The sequence below is a fragment of the Ranitomeya imitator genome, chromosome 1, assembly GCF_032444005.1.
Source record: "Ranitomeya imitator isolate aRanImi1 chromosome 1, aRanImi1.pri, whole genome shotgun sequence".
NCBI lineage: Eukaryota > Metazoa > Chordata > Amphibia > Anura > Dendrobatidae > Ranitomeya > Ranitomeya imitator.
This window is the reverse complement of record NC_091282.1, coordinates 804,488,737-804,504,865: the sequence shown is the minus strand read 5'-3', so window position 1 is coordinate 804,504,865 and position 16,129 is coordinate 804,488,737. Positions and strand designations below refer to the sequence as shown.

Sequence of the window (16,129 nt, the reverse complement as noted above, 5' to 3'; positions counted from 1 at the left end):
GGGCATGCTGTGGCGGTATTATATACAGTGCATGCTGTGGCGGTTTTATATACAGTGCATGGTGTGGCGGTTTTATATACAGTGCGTGCTGTGGCGGTTTTATATACAGTGCATGCTGTGGCGGTATTATATACAGTGCATGCTGTGGCGGTTTTATATACAGTGCATGGTGTGGCGGTTTTATATACAGTGCATGCTGTGGCGGTTTTATATACAGTGCATGCTGTGGCGGTTTTATATACAGTGCATGCTGTAGCGGTTTTATATACAGTGCATGCTGTGGCGGTTTTATATACAGTGCATGCTGTGGCGGTTTTATATACAGTGCATGCTGTGGCGGTTTTATATACAGTGCATGCTGTGGCGGTTTTATATACAGTGCATGCTGTGGCGGTTTTATATACAGTGCATGCTGTGGCGGTTTTATATACAGTGCATGCTGTGGCGGTATTATATACAGTGCATGCTGTGGCGGTATTATATACAGTGCATGCTGTGGCGGTATTATATAAAGTGCATGCTGTGGCGGTTTTATATAAAGTACATGCTGCTGCACCTTGTTCTTTTTATATATTGCAGTCTCAGCACCTCCCGCCCATTCACTCTTCATTCTGGGAGAAGGTGATCAGAATTTATTTTTTATTATTTCTTTGTAGTATCGATTAAAAGTTTCCATCAATCCCTCGGGGACGCGCTGCAGATAAGGTGATAAAAGCGTTAATAAAAAAAATGCACACAAGAAAAATGCAAGAAACAAAAATCCGAAGTAAAGTGCGCACAGGGCGAGCACCCAACACGGGCGAGCACCCAACACGGGCGAGCACCCAACACGGGCGAGCACCCAACACGGGCGAGCACCCAACACGGGCGAGCACCCAACACGGGCGAGCACCCAACACGGGCGAGCACCCAACACGGGCGAGCACCCAACACGGGCGAGCCGGCCGGAGACCACTGCATGCGGACAGGTCTGACTGTGGCCACTTTCTAGCTCCGCGTGTGACGCCCGCAGCCACAGATTGTAGCTCTAGGATTATGAAGCCTTTTTACTAGCCGCAGCTCTCAGCTTTCCCTGCTGACGGGCAGCTCTTCTCCGGGGCTCGCCCTCTACACAACGTGCTGTGGGGAGAGGATGTGGGAGGGGACACAAGTCGCGTGGAATTGTCCTCCACTGAAGCGATCTCACCAGGTTCTTCTCCTTCACTGAAGCGATCTCACCAGGTTCTTCTCCTCCACTGAAGTTATCACTCCAGGTTCTTCTCCTTCACTGATGCGATCTCACCAGGTTCTTCTCCTTCACTGAAGCGATCTCACCAGGTTCTTCTCCTCCACTGATGCGATCTCACCAGGTTCTTCTCCTTCACTGAAGCGATCTCACCAGGTTCTTCTCCTCCACTGAAGTGATCACTCCAGGTTCTTCTTCACTGAAGCGATCTCACCAGGTTCTTCTCCTCCACTGATGCGATCTCACCAGGTTCTTCTCCTTCACTGAAGCGATCTCACCAGGTTCTTCTCCTCCACTGAAGTGATCACTCCAGGTTCTTCTTCACTGAAGCGATCTCACCAGGTTCTTCTCCTTCACTGAAGCGATCTCACCAGGTTCTTCTCCTCCACTGAAGTTATCACTCCAGGTTCTTCTCCTCCACTGAAGCGATCTCACCAGGTTCTTCTCCTCCACTGATGCGATCTCACCAGGTTCTTCTCCTCCACTGATGCGATCTCACCAGGTTCTTCTCCTTCACTGAAGCGATCTCACCAGGTTCTTCTCCTCCACTGATGCGATCTCACCAGGTTCTTCTCCTTCACTGAAGCGATCTCACCAGGTTCTTCTCCTCCACTGAAGCGATCTCACCAGGTTCTTCTCCTTCACTGAAGCGATCTCACCAGGTTCTTCTCCTTCACTGAAGCGATCTCACCAGGTTCTTCTCCTCCACTGAAGTTATCACTCCAGGTTCTTCTCCTTCACTGAAGCGATCTCACCAGGTTCTTCTCCTCCACAGATGCGATCTCACCAGGTTCTTCTCCTCCACTGAAGCGATCTCACCAGGTTCTTCTCCTTCACTGAAGCGATCTCACCAGGTTCTTCTCCTCCACTGAAGCGATCTCACCAGGTTCTTCTCCTCCACTGATGCGATCTCACCAGGTTCTTCTCCTTCACTGAAGCGATCTCACCAGGTTCTCCTCCTTCTGTAGAGATACCATGGGATCTTCTCTCGAGTCCTGGAGACGTGACCATCCTTAGAGTAAGTGGATGGACCTTGGCATGGCTTTTACATTAAATAGTCTTCTCTTTCGCTTCTTTCTTCCTCGTTTATGCTTCTGGGAGGAGTGAAAGTTCTGTGTGATGTCAGAGGCTTCCCACATTGTGCTTCTTCTTGCCCAAGTCTCATTCCTCCTAGTGCTGAGGACTCTCCGGCCATGTGCCTGAAGAACTGGACCAGAAGTGGTTGACTTTTTAGCCCAAATTCTTTCAGGATCACGATGGACGAGTATAACTTCACCAACAAATGCTTATCCACCACACATTTAGGACCCAACGAGAGCCCGGCTATCAGCGCCATCATGTTCTCCGCAGGGGTCTTTGGGAACTTAACAGCGCTGGTTTTGCTGGAGCGAAGGAGAAGAGGGAACAGGGGCAAAATCTCTCTGTTCTTCATCCTGGTCACGGGTCTGGTCATCACTGACCTGTTGGGCACTTGTATGATCAGTCCGGTGGTGTTGGTATCTTATGCCAGGAGAATGACTCTCTCCGCTTTGAATCTTTGCAATTATTTTGCTTTTGCCATGACTTTTTTCAGCCTGGCCACCATGATGGTCCTCTTTGCCATGGCTTTGGAGCGTGCATTAGCCATAGGACATCCTTACTTCTACGACAAGTTCATCAAGAAGCGTTGTGGGATCATCGCCTTTCCAGTCATCTACTCTTTTTGTATCGTGTTTTGCCTCTTCCCAGTTATGGGATTTGGAGAATTCATTCAATACTGCCCGGGAACTTGGTGCTTTATCAACATGAGGGGTCAAAAAAGGGATGGCTACATTAGCAACGTGTACTCCATGCTCTATGCCGCCCTGCTGCTCTTTCTCATCTTAGCTGGGCTGACCTGCAACCTCATAGTCATCGTCAGTCTGGTCAGGATGCACAAGAGACAAAAAACCCGGAGACTGGGATCTCTGAAGACCAGCAAGCGGGAGAAGATTTCCATGTCTGAAGAAATCAACCATCTCATACTATTGTCCATCATGACCATTGCCTTCATTATCTGTTCAGTGCCGTTCACGGTAAGATACTCAGAATCGCTTCTAATTGTTGTTATATAGGAACAGACATGAAGTCTATAAAGCCCTAACACAAGGTTTGCACCCTACCAGAAAGGAATTGTGCCGAATCGGGCATAATCTGAAAAAAGGGCGTATTAATTATTAATTACTAACACTAAAGAAAAATTTATAAACTCACGTCACATTGTGTCATAAACCAAATACGTTCATCTATCAATTCAATCTGAGCTGCCCCAAATGGGTCTATTCTCCCAGCACCGACTGCGCAACTACTGACACTCCGGCTTCTCATCAAAGCTGCTCCTGCAACACCTCAACTTTTGTATTCAACTTTGTCATAATCAGCCGTCAGCATGTCCTCCCATCAATGTATACACCTAACAGCCAATGGCGACCCACAGACACAACTTTATTGTCTGCATACAGATGTGATCTACATAAAAAGTTGAGTCACTATGTACATGCATCTTGTATTATACTCCAGAGCTGCACTCACTATTCTGCTGGTGCAGTCACTGTGTACATACATTACATTACTGATCCTGAGTTACATCCTGTACTATACTCCAGAGCTGCACTCACTATTCTGCTGGTGCAGTCACTGTGTACATACATTACCTTACTGAACCTGAGTTACATCCTGTACTATATTCCAGAGCTGCACTCACTATTCTGCTGGTGCAGTCACTGTATACATACATTACATTGCTGATCCTGAGTTACCTCCTGTATTATACCCCAGAGCTGCACTCACTATTCTGCTGGTGCAGTCACTGTGTACATACATTACATTACTGTTCCTGAGTTACATCCTGTATTATCCTCCAGAGCTGCACTCACTATTCTGCTGGTGCAGTCGCTGTGTACATACATTACATTACTGATCCTGAGTTTCCTTCTGTATTATACTCCAGAGCTGCACTCAGTATTCTGCTGGTGCAATCACTGTGTACATACATTACATTCCCGATCCTGAGTTACCTCCTGTATTATACTCCAGAGCTGCACTCACTATTCTGCTACTGGAGTCCCACCATATGTGACTTATAGTCTGGCTTTCTCTCCAGAGTGACGATCAGCAGCCATGCCCAGGAGAAGCAGTGAGCACAGAAGTTTTACTACATATAAACAGGAAATAAGATATTTACAAACTTGTAATTGTGTTTTCCTAAACACTTCAGTACATTTTATGGCCGGATCCATCAGGCCGGCCTCACACTCGGCGTATAAAAATATGGTCACTTTTTTTACGGCCGTAATACGCAGAAAAGTCCCCAAAATAGTTATCCGTATGTCATCCGTAGGCAGGGTGTGTCAGCGTATCTTGCGCATGGCATCCTCCGTATGTAATCCGTATGGCATCCGTACTGCGAGATTTTCTCGCCGGCTTGCAAAACCGACATACAATGGATCCATGGGCTCAAATAATCGTAAAAACATATTATATATATATATATACACAGTACAGACCAAAAGTTTGGACACACCTTCTCACTTTTCTATATTTTCGTGACTATGAGAATTGTAAATTCACACTGAAGGCATTAAAACTATGAATTAACACATGTGGAAATATATACTTAACAAAAAAGTGTGAAACAACTGAAAGTATGTCTTATATACTAGGTTCTTTAAAGTAGCCACCTTTTTGCTTTGATGACTACTTTGCACACTCTTGGCATTCTCTTGATGAGCTTCAAGAGGTAGTCACCGGGAATGGTCTTCCAACAATCCTGAAGGAGTTCCCAGAGATGCTTAGCACTTGTTGGCCCTTTTGCCTTCACTCTGCGGTCCAGCTCACCCCAAACCATCTCGATTGGGTTCAGGTCTGGTGACTGTGGAGGCCAGGTCATCTGGCGTAGCACCCCATCACTCTTCTTCTTGGTCAAATAGCCCTTACACAGCCTGGAGGTGTGTTTGGGGTCATTGTCCTGTTGAAAAATAAATGATGGTCCAACTAAATGCAAACCGGATGGAATAGCATGCCGCTGCAAGATGCCGTGGTAGCCATGCTGGTTCAGTATGCCTTCAATTTTGAATAAATCCCCAACAGTGTCACCAGCAAAGCACCCCCACCCCATCACACCTCTTCCTCCATGCTTCACGGTGGGAACCAGGCATGTAGAGTCCATTCTTTCACCTTTTCTGCGTCACACAAAGACACGATGATTGGAACCAAAGATCTGAAATTTGGACTCATCAGACCAAAGCACAGATTTCCACTGGTCTAATGTCCATTCCTTGTGTTCTTTAGCCCAAAAAAAGTCTCTTCTGCTTGTTGCCTGACCTTAGCAGTGGTTTCCTAGCAGCTATTTTACCATGAAGGCCTGCTGCACAAAGTCTCCTCTTAACAGTTGTTGTAGAGATGTGTCTGCTGCTAGAACTCAGTGTGGCATTGACCTGGTCTCTAATTTGAGCTGCTGTTAACCTGCGATTTCTGAGGCTGGTGACTCGGAAAACATATCTTCAGAAGCAGAGGTGACTCTTGGTCTTCCTTTCCTGGGGCAGTCCTCATGTGACCCAGCTCCTTTGTAGCGCTTGATGGTTTGTGCAACTGCAAAGTTTTCCCAAATTCCCTAGGTTCTTCAAAGTAGCCACCTTTTGCTTTGATGACTGCTTTGCACACTATTGGAATTCTCTTGATGAGCTTCAAGAGGTAGTCACCGGGAATGGTTTTCACTTCACAGGTGGGCCCTGTCAGGTTTAATAAGTGGGATTTTGTGGGATTTCTTGCCTTATAAATGGGGTTGGGACCATCATTTGTGTTGTGCAGAAGTCTGGTGGATACACATCTGATAGTCCTACTGAATAGACTGTTAGAATTTGTATTACGGCAAGAAAAAAGCAGCGAAGTAAAGAAAAACAAGTGGCCATCATTACTTTAAGAAATGATGGTCAGTCAGTCTGAAAAATTGGGAAAACTTTGCAGTTGCACAAACCATCAAGCGCTACAAAGGAGCTGGGTCACATGAGGACTGCCCCAGGAAAGGAAGACCAAGAGTCACCTCTGCTTCTAAAGATATGTTTTCCGAGTCACCAGCCTCAGAAGTCGCAGGTTAACAGCAGCTCAAATTAGAGACCAGGTCAATGCCACACTGAGTTCTAGCAGCAGACACATCTCTACAACAACTGTTAAGAGGAGACTTTGTGCAGCAGGCCTTCATGGTAAAATAGCTGCTAGGAAACCACTGCTAAGGTCAGGCAACAAGCAGAAGAGACTTTTTTTGGGCTAAAGAACACAAGGAATGGACATTAGACCAGTGGAAATCTGTGCTTTGGTCTGATGAGTCCAAATTTCAGATCTTTGGTTCCAATCATTGTGTCTTTGTGTGACGCAGAAAAGGTGAAAGAATGGACTCTACATGCCTGGTTCCCACCGTGAAGCATGGAGGAAGAGGTGTGATGGGGTGGGGGTGCTTTGCTGGTGACACTGTTGGGGATTTATTCAAAATTGAAGGCATACTGAACCAGCATGGCTACCACGGCATCTTGCAGCGGCATGCTATTCCATCCGGTTTGCATTTAGTTGGACCATCATTTATTTTTCAACAGGACAATGACCCCAAACACACCTCCAGGCTGTGTAAGGGCTATTTGACCAAGAAGAAGAGTGATGGGGTGCTACGCCAGATGACCTGGCCTCCACAGTCACCAGACCTGAACCCAATCGAGATGGTTTGGGGTGAGCTGGACCGCAGAGTGAAGGCAAAAGGGCCAACAAGTGCTAAGCATCTCTGGGAACTCCTTCAGGATTGTTGGAAGACCATTCCCGGTGACTACCTCTTGAAGCTCATCAAGAGAATGCCAAGAGTGTGCAAAGTAGTCATCAAAGCAAAAAGGTGGCTACTTTAAAGAACCTAGTATATAAGACATACTTTCAGTTGTTTCACACTTTTTTGTTAAGTATATAATTCCACATGTGTTAATTCATAGTTTTGATGCCTTCAGTGTGAATTTACAATTTTCATAGCCATGAAAATAAAGAAAAGTCTCTAAATGAGAAGGAAGGTGTGTCCAAACTTTTGGTCTGTACTGATATATATATATATATATATTTATATATATTAATATTTCATCCAGCGCTAGATAGCTTGAAAGCCGGTAATTCAATTCCCAGCTTTTCCTATCTCCTTCAAAAGCCCGACATGATATGAGACATGGTTTACATACAGTAAACCATCTCATATCCCCTTTTTTTGCATATTCCACACTACTAATGTTAGTAGTGTGTATGTGCAAAATTTGGGCACTCTAGCTATTAACTTAAGCCCTTCCCGACCTGTGACACAGCGTATGCGTCATGAAAGTCGGTGCCAATCCGACCTGTGACGCATATGCTGTGTCACAGAAAGATCGCGTCCCTGCAGATCGGGTGAAAGGGTTAACTCCAATTTCACCCGATCTGCAGGGACAGGGGGAGTGGTAGTTTAGCCCAGGGGGGGTGGCTTCACCCCCCCCCCCCCGTGGCTACGATCGCTCTGATTGGCTGTTGAAAGTGAAACTGCCAATCAGAGCGATTTGTAATATTTCACCTAAAAAACTGGTGAAATATTACAATCCAGCCATGGCCGATGCTGCAATATCATCGGCCATGGCTGGAAACTCTTATGTGCCCCCACCCCACCCCACCGATCGCCCCCCCAGCCCTCCGATCTCTGGTCCGCTCCCCTCCGTCCTGTGCTCCGCTCCCCCGTCCTCCTGTCCGCTCCCCCCGTGTTCCAATCACACCCCCCGTGCTCCAATCAAACCCCCCCGCACTCCGATCCCCCCCGCACAGCGATCCCCCCGTGCTCCGATCCACCCCCCCGCACAGCGATCTCCCACCCCGTGCTCCAATCCACCCCCTGTGTTCCGATCCACCCCCCCATGCTCCGATCCACCCCCCCATGCTCCGACGCCCCCCCCGTTCCCTGATCTCCCCCCCCCTTATACTTACCTAGCCTCCCGGGGTCCGTCCGTCTTCTTTCCTGGGCGCCGCCATCTTCCAAAATGGCGGGCGCATGTGCAGTGCACCCGCCGAATCTGCCGGCCGGCAGATTCGTTCCAGAGTGAATTTTGATCACTGAGATATAACCTATCTCAGTGATCAAAATAAAAAAAATAGTAAATGACCCCCCCCTTTGTCACCCCATAGGTAGGGACAATAAAAAAAATAAAGAATTTTTTATTTTTTTTCCACTAAGGTTGGGGCAAGAACTAGGGTTAGGGTTAGGGTTAGGGGTAGGGTTAGGGGTAGGGTTACGGGTAGGGGTAGGGGTAGGGATGTGCACACGTATTCTGGTCCTCTGCGGATTTTTCCGCAGAGGATTTGATTAATCCGCAGTGCTAAACCGCTGTGGATTTACCGCGGTTTTTCTGTGCATTTCACTGCGGTTTTACAACTGCGATTTTCTATTGGAGCAGTTGTAAAACCGCTGCGGAATCCGCAGAAAGAAGTGACATGCTGCGGAATGTAAACCCCTGCGTTTCCGTGCAGTTTTTCCGCAGCATGTGTACAGCGATTTTTGTTTCCCATAGGTTTACATTGAACTGTAAACTCATGGGAAACTGCTGCGGATCCGCAGCGTTTTCCGCAGCGTGTGCACATACCTTTAGAATTAGGTTATGTGCACACGGTGCAGATTTGGCTGCGGATCCGCAGCAGTGTTCCATCAGGTTTACAGTACCATGTAAACATATTGAAAACCAAATCCGCTGTGCCCATGGTGCGGAAAATACCGCGCGGGAACGCTGCGTTGTATTTTCCGCAGCATGTCAATTCTTTGTGCGGATTCCACAGCGTTTTACACCTGTTCCTCAATAGGAATCCACACAAAAAACACAGGCAATCCGCGGTAAATCCGCAGGTAAAACGCAGTGCCTTTTACCCGCGGATTTTTCAAAAATGGTGCTGAAAAATCTCATACGAATCTGCAACGTTGGCACATAGCCTTAGGGTTAGGGTTGGGTTGGAATTAGGGTTGTGGTTAGGGTTAGGGGTGTGTTGGGGTTAGGGTTGTGGTTAGGGGTGTGTTGGGGTTAGGGTTGTGATTAGGGTTACGGCTACAGTTGGGATAAGGGTTAGGGGTGTGTTGGAGTTAGAATTGAGGGGTTTCCACTGTTTAGGGGGTCTCCAAACGCAACATGGCGCCACCATTGATTCCAGCCAATCTTGTATTCAAAAAGTCAAATGGTGCTCCCTCACTTCCGAGCCCCGACGTGTGCCCAAACAGTGGTTTACCCCCACATATGGGGGACCAGCATACTCAGGACAAACTGCGCAACAATTACTGGGGTCCAATTTCTCCTGTTACCCTTGAGAAAATAAAAAATTGCTTGCTAAAACATCATTTTTGAGGAAAGAAAAATGATTTTTTATTTTCACGGCTCTGCGTTGTAAACGTCTGTGAAGCACTTGGGGGTTCAAAGTGCTCACCTCACATCTAGATAAGTTCCTTTGGGGGTCTAGTTTCCAAAATGGGGTCACTTGTGGGGGGTTTCTACTGTTTAGCCACATCAGGGGCTCTGCAAATGCAACGTGACGCCCGCAGAGCATTCCATCAAAGTCTGCATTTCAAAACGTCACTACTTCACTTCCGAGCCCCAGCATGTGCCTAAACAGTGGTTTACCCCCACATATGGGGTATCAGCGTACTCAGGAGAAACGGGACAACAACTTTTGGGGTCAAATTTCTCCTGTTACCCTTGGGAAAATAAAAAATTGCGGGCTAAAAAATCATTTTTGAGAAAATAAATTTTTTTTTTTATTTTCATAGCTCTGCGTTATAAACTTCTGTGAAGCACTTGAAGGTTCAAAGTGCTCACCACACATCTAGATTAGTTCCTTTGGGGGTCTAGTTTCCAAAATGGGGTCATTTGTGGGGGATCTCCAATGTTTAGGCACACAGGGGCTCTCCAAACGCGACATGGTGTCCGCTAATGATTGGAGCTAATTTTCCATTTAAAAAGCCAAATGGCGTGCCTTCCCTTCTGAGCCCTGCCGTGCGCCCAAACAGTGGTTTACCCCCACATATGGGGTATCTGCGTACTCAGGACAAACTGGACAACAACATTTGTGGTCCAATTTCTCCTATTACCATTGGAAAAATAGGAAATTCCAGGCTAAAAATCATTTTTGAGAAAAGAAAAATTATTTTTTATTTTCATGGCTCTGCATTATAAACTTCTGTGAAGCACCTGGGGGTTTAAAGTGCTCAGTATGCATCTAGATAAGTTCCTTGGGGGGTCTAGTTTCCAAAATGGGGTCACTTGTGGGGGAGCTCCAATGCATAGGCACACAGGGGCTCTCCAAACGCGACATGGTGTCCGCTAACAATTGGAGCTAATTTTCCATTCAAAAAGTCAAAAGGCGCGCCTTCCCTTCCGAGCCCTGCCGTGTGCCCAAACAGTGGTTTACCCCCACATATGAGGTATCGGCATACTCGGGAGAAATTGCTCAACAAATTTTAGGATCCATTTTATCCTGTTGCCCATGTGAAAATGAAAAAATTGAGGCGAAAAGAATTTTTTTGTGAAAAAAAAGTACTTTTTCATTTTTACGGATCAATTTGTGAAGCACCTGGGGGTTTAAAGTGCTCACTATGCATCTAGATAAGTTCCTTGGGGCGTCTAGTTTCCAAAATAGGGTCACTTGTGGGGGAGCTCCAATTTTTAGGCACACGGGGGCTCTCCAAACGTGACATGGTGTCCGCTAAAGAGTGCAGCCAATTTTTCATTCAAAAAGTCAAATGGCGCTCCTTCCCTTCCAAGCCCTGCCGTGCGCCCAAACAGTGGTTTACCCCCACATATGAGGTATCAGTGCACTCAGGACAAATTGGACAACAACTTTCGTTGTTCAGTTTCTCCTTTTACCATTGGGAAAATAAAAAAACTTGTTGCTGAAAAATCATTTTTGTGACTAAAAAGTTAAATGTTCATTTTTTCCTTCCATGTTGCTTCTGCTGCTGTGAAGCACCTGAAGGGTTAATAAACTTCTTGAATGTGGTTTTGTGCATCTTGAGGGGTGCAGTTTTTAGAATGGTGTCACTTTTGGGTATTTTCAGCCATATAGACCCCTCAAACTGACTTCAAATGTGAGGTGGTCCCTAAAAAAAATGGTTTTGTAAATTTTGTTGTAAAAATGAGAAATCGCTGGTCAAATTTTAACCCTTATAACTTCCTAGCAAAAAAAAATTTTGTTTCCAAAATTGTGCTGATGTAAAGTAGACGTGTGGGAAATGTTATTTATTAACTATTTTGTGTCACATAACTCTCTGGTTTAACAGAATAAAAATTCAAAATGTGAAAATTGCGAAATTTTCAAAATTTTCGCCAAATTTCCGTTTTTATCACAAATAAACGCAGAATTTATTGACCTAAATTTACCACTAACATGAAGCCCAATATGTCACGAAAAAACAATCTCAGAACCGCTGGGATCCATTGAAGCGTTCCTGAGTTATTACCTCATAAAGGGAAACTGGTCAGAATTGCAAAAAACGGCAAGGTCTTTAAGGTCAAAATAGGCTGGGTCATGAAAGGGTTAAAGGGTTAAATCGCGGAAAAAAATTGGCTTGGGCTGCAGCGCAATTTTCTCCGCCAGAGTGGTAAAGCCAGTGACTGAGGGCAGACATTAATAGCCTGGAGAGGGTCCATAGTTATTGCCCGCCCCCCCGCCCCCCTGGCTAAAAACATCTGCCCCCTGCCACCCCAGAAACGGCACATCTGGAAGATGCGCCTATTCTGGCACTCAGCCACTCTCTTCCCATTCTCGTGTAGCGGTGGGATATGGGGTAATGAAGGGTTAATGTCACCTTGCTATTGTAAGGTGCCATTAAGCCAGATTAATAATGGAGAGGCGCAGGGCCGGACTGGGACTAAAATTCAGCCCTGGCATTTGAAGTCACACAGGCCCACTTGTCGCATGGTGACTGTATAATATCTTTGTACACTTGTAGGTTACAAAAAGTGAGGGGAGTGTAACACGACTATAGAACATAATTACAGCTGTATCCAGCATTACAGCTCAGTCCCCATAGAATGTAATACAGCACAGCCCCCATAGAATGTAATACAGCACAGCCCCCATAAAATGTAATACAGCACAGCCCCCATAGAATGTAATGCAGCACAGCCCCTATAGAATGTAATGCAGCACAGCCCCCATAGAATGTAATGCAGCCAGCCCCCATAGAATGTAATACAGCACAGCCCCATAGAATGTAATACAGCACAGCTCCCATAGAATGTAATGCAACCACCCCCCATAGAGTGTAATACAGCACAGCCCCCATAGAATGTAATACAGCACAGCCCCCATAGAATGTAATGCAGCACAGCCCCTTTAGAATGTAATGCAGCCAGCCCCCATAGAGTGTAATACAGCACCCCCCCCATAGAATGTAATACAGCACAGCCTCCATAGAATGTAATACAGCACATGCCCCCATAGAATGTAATGCAGCCAGCCCCCATAGAGTGTAATACAGCACAGCCCCCATAGAATGTAATACAGCACAGCCCCATAGAATGTAATACAGCACAGCTCCCATAGAATGTAATGCAGCCAGCCCCCATAGAGTGTAATACAGCACAGCCCCCATAGAATGTAATACAGCACAGCCTCCATAGAATGTAATGCAGCACAGCCCCTTTAGAATGTAATGCAGCCAGCCCCCATAGAGTGTAATACAGCACACCCCCCATAGAATGTAATACAGCACAGCCTCCATAGAATGTAATACAGCACATGCCCCCATAGAATGTAATGCAGCCAGCCCCCATAGAGTGTAATACAGCACAGCCCCCATAGAATGTAATACAGCACAGCCCCATAGAATGTAATACAGCACAGCTCCCATAGAATGTAATGCAGCCAGCCCCCATAGAGTGTAATACAGCACAGCCCCCATAGAATGTAATACAGCACAGCCTCCATAGAATGTAATGCAGCCAGCCCCCATAGAATGTAATGCAGCCAGCCCCCATAGAATGTAATACAGCACAGCCCCCATAGAATGTAATGCAGTTAGCCCCCAAAGAATGTAATGCAGCACAGCCCCATAGAATGTAATGCAGCACAGCCCCATAGAATGTAATGCAGCACAGCCCCATAGAATGTAATGTAGCCAGTCCCCATAGAATGTAATGCAGCCATGCCATATAATAATAATAAAAAAAAAAATAAAAAAAACAACACTGACTCTACTCACCTTTCCTCTTGCCCCGCGCTGCTCCAGCCTCTGGTCTCAGCAGTTGCAGTCTGCCCGCCCGGTCACACAGCAGGTGCACGATGATATGATGTCATCGTGCACCCACAGTGTAAGCGGCAGACAGAGCGGGGAATGATGGGAGAGGGAGCGACAGCAGACGCTCTCTCCCCATCATTGCATTCAACTGAAGCGGCATCTATGACGCCAATACAGTTGAATGCGGGGCCGGCCCGGGAGTGTACCGGCAGCGGGGGGAGTGTGCCGACAGCGGCACACTCGAGCGGCCCACTACTGCCATCGGCCCTTCTGGCAGAGGCCTCAATTATGACACCTATCCTTTATTAATCCAATAGTATGAAATGGTTAAAAAACACACACACACACACACACATTATTACAAAGTATTTTAATGAAATAAATACACAGGTGGTTGTAATTTTTTATTATACTGGTAATCCACCTGAAGACCCCTGTCACCTAGAACAAATGTAAAAAAAAACAAACAACAATATTCCATACCTTCCGATGATCAGTCACGTCCCACGCTGTAAGTCCATCTGAAAGGGTTAACTAATTTTACAAGCAGAAGCCTGCTAATGCAGCCGCCCCTGTCTGTAAAAACCCAGCGAATGACTGGAATGTAGGTGAATGACCTGTAGTTACCTTCATTCGCGGTGATGCGCCCTCTACTGGATGTCCTCATATGAACTCGAGCTTCGGAAAATATTCTGAAAAGTTCCCAGGCTCGAGTTCATATGAGGACATCCAGCAAAGGGCGCATCACCTCGACTCGAGGTAACTACAGGTCATTCCCCTGCATTCCATTCATTCCCTGGGTTTTTACAGCCACAAGCACAGCTGCATTAGCAGAGCTCCTGGGTGTAAAATTAGTTAACCCTTTCAGATGGATTTACAGCGTGGGACGAGACTGATCATCGGAAGGTATGGAATATTGTTGTTTGTTTTTTATACATTTGTTCCAGGTGACAAGGGTCTTCAGGTGGATTACCAGTAGTGTTGAGCATTCCAATACCGCAAGTACCGGGTATCGGAATTCCGATACTGAATTCCGATACTTCCCGCGTATCGGATACCGGAATCGGAAGTTCCCAGAATTCAAACTGCACGCAGCAGCCAATGAGGAATGAATGGAAGTGTGGGCACATCCTGTTTAGCATGGTGGGCATGTAAGTACTGGCCTTTGACACTGTAGACCACTCCCTTTTGCTACAAATCCTCTCATCCCTTGGCATCACAGACTTGGCCCTTTCCTGGATCTCGTCATATCTGACAGACCGAACATTCAGTGTCTCCCTCCCCCACACCACCTCCTCACTTCGCCCCTTGTCAGTCGGTGTTCCTCAAGGCTCTGTTCTAGGACCCCTACTCTTCTCCATCTACACTTTCGGCCTGGGACAGCTCATAGAATCCCACGGTATGCAGTACCATCTCTACGCTGACGACACGCAGATCTACCTCTCCGGACCTGACCTCTCCTCCTTGCTTACCAAAATCCCGCACTGTCTGTCTGCCATTTCAGCCTTCTTTTCTGCTCGCTTTCTACAACTGAACATGGACAAAACAGAATTCATCATCTTTCCCCCATCTCACTCTACCCCTCCACCAGACCTATCCATCAATGTCAATGGCTGCTCACTATCCCCAGTCCCACACACCCGGTGCCTCGGGGTGATCCTCGACTCTGCCCTCTCTTTCAAGCCACATATCCAAGCCCTTGCCTCCTCCTGTCGTCTCAAACTCAAAAATATTTCCCGGATCCGTGCTTTCCTTGACCGCAACACTGCAAAAACGCTAGTGCATGCCCTTATCATCTCCCGCCTCGACTACTGCAACCTCCTACTCTCTGGACTTCCCTCTAGCACTCTGGCACCACTCCAATCCATCCTACACTCTGCTGCCCGACTAATCCACCTGTCCCCCCGCTATTCCCCAGCCTCTCCCCTGTGTCAAGCCCTTCACTGGCTTCCTATCGCCCAGAGACTCCAGTTCAAAACCCTCACACTGACATACAAAGCCATCCACAACCTGTCTCCTCCATACATCTGTGACATGGTCTCCCGGTACCTACCTACACGCGACCTCCGATCCTCCCAAGACCTCCTTCTCTACTCCCCTCTCATCTCTTCTTCCCATAACCGCATCCAAGACTTCTCCCGTGCTTCCCCCATACTCTGGAACTCTCTACCCCAACACATCAGACTTGCGCCTACCATAGAAACCTTCAAAAAGAACCTGAAGACTCATCTCTTCCGACAAGCCTACAGCCTGCAGTGATCCTCAACCTACTGAACAGCCGCACAGCCAGCTCTTCCCTCTCCTAGTGTATCCTCACCCACCCCCTGCAGACTGTGAGCCCTCGCGGGCAGGGTCCTCCCTCCTTATGTACTCGTGTGCCTTGTTATCTGCTCATGTTTAATGTATTTGTCTATATTTGCCCCGTATTCACATGTAAAGCGCCATGGAATAAATGGCGCTATAAAAATGTATAATAATAAAATAATAATAAAATAAAAAGGCTGTGATTGGCTGCTGAAATGATGTCACTCTGCACTATAAAAAACGCTGCCGCCATTTTGCGCTCACTCTGCTGTGATTTCAGTTAGGGACAGGACGCTGTGTTCTAACTGAGGGCCAGTTGA

At 46.8% G+C, this 16,129-nt stretch overlaps 1 protein-coding gene across 1 annotated transcript in view; it reads left to right on the top strand.

Annotated features, from left to right (window-relative positions):
- Nucleotides 1-1,846: 1,846 nt before the first annotated feature.
- Nucleotides 1,847-16,129, top strand: part of LOC138648849 (prostaglandin E2 receptor EP2 subtype-like) — a 105,310-nt gene continuing 91,027 nt past the window's right edge. The window contains exon 1 of the mRNA XM_069738805.1: nt 1,847-3,279. Within this exon, the coding sequence (XP_069594906.1) occupies nt 2,482-3,279 (798 nt within the window). The 5' untranslated portion in view covers nt 1,847-2,481. The remainder of the gene's footprint in view (nt 3,280-16,129) is intronic.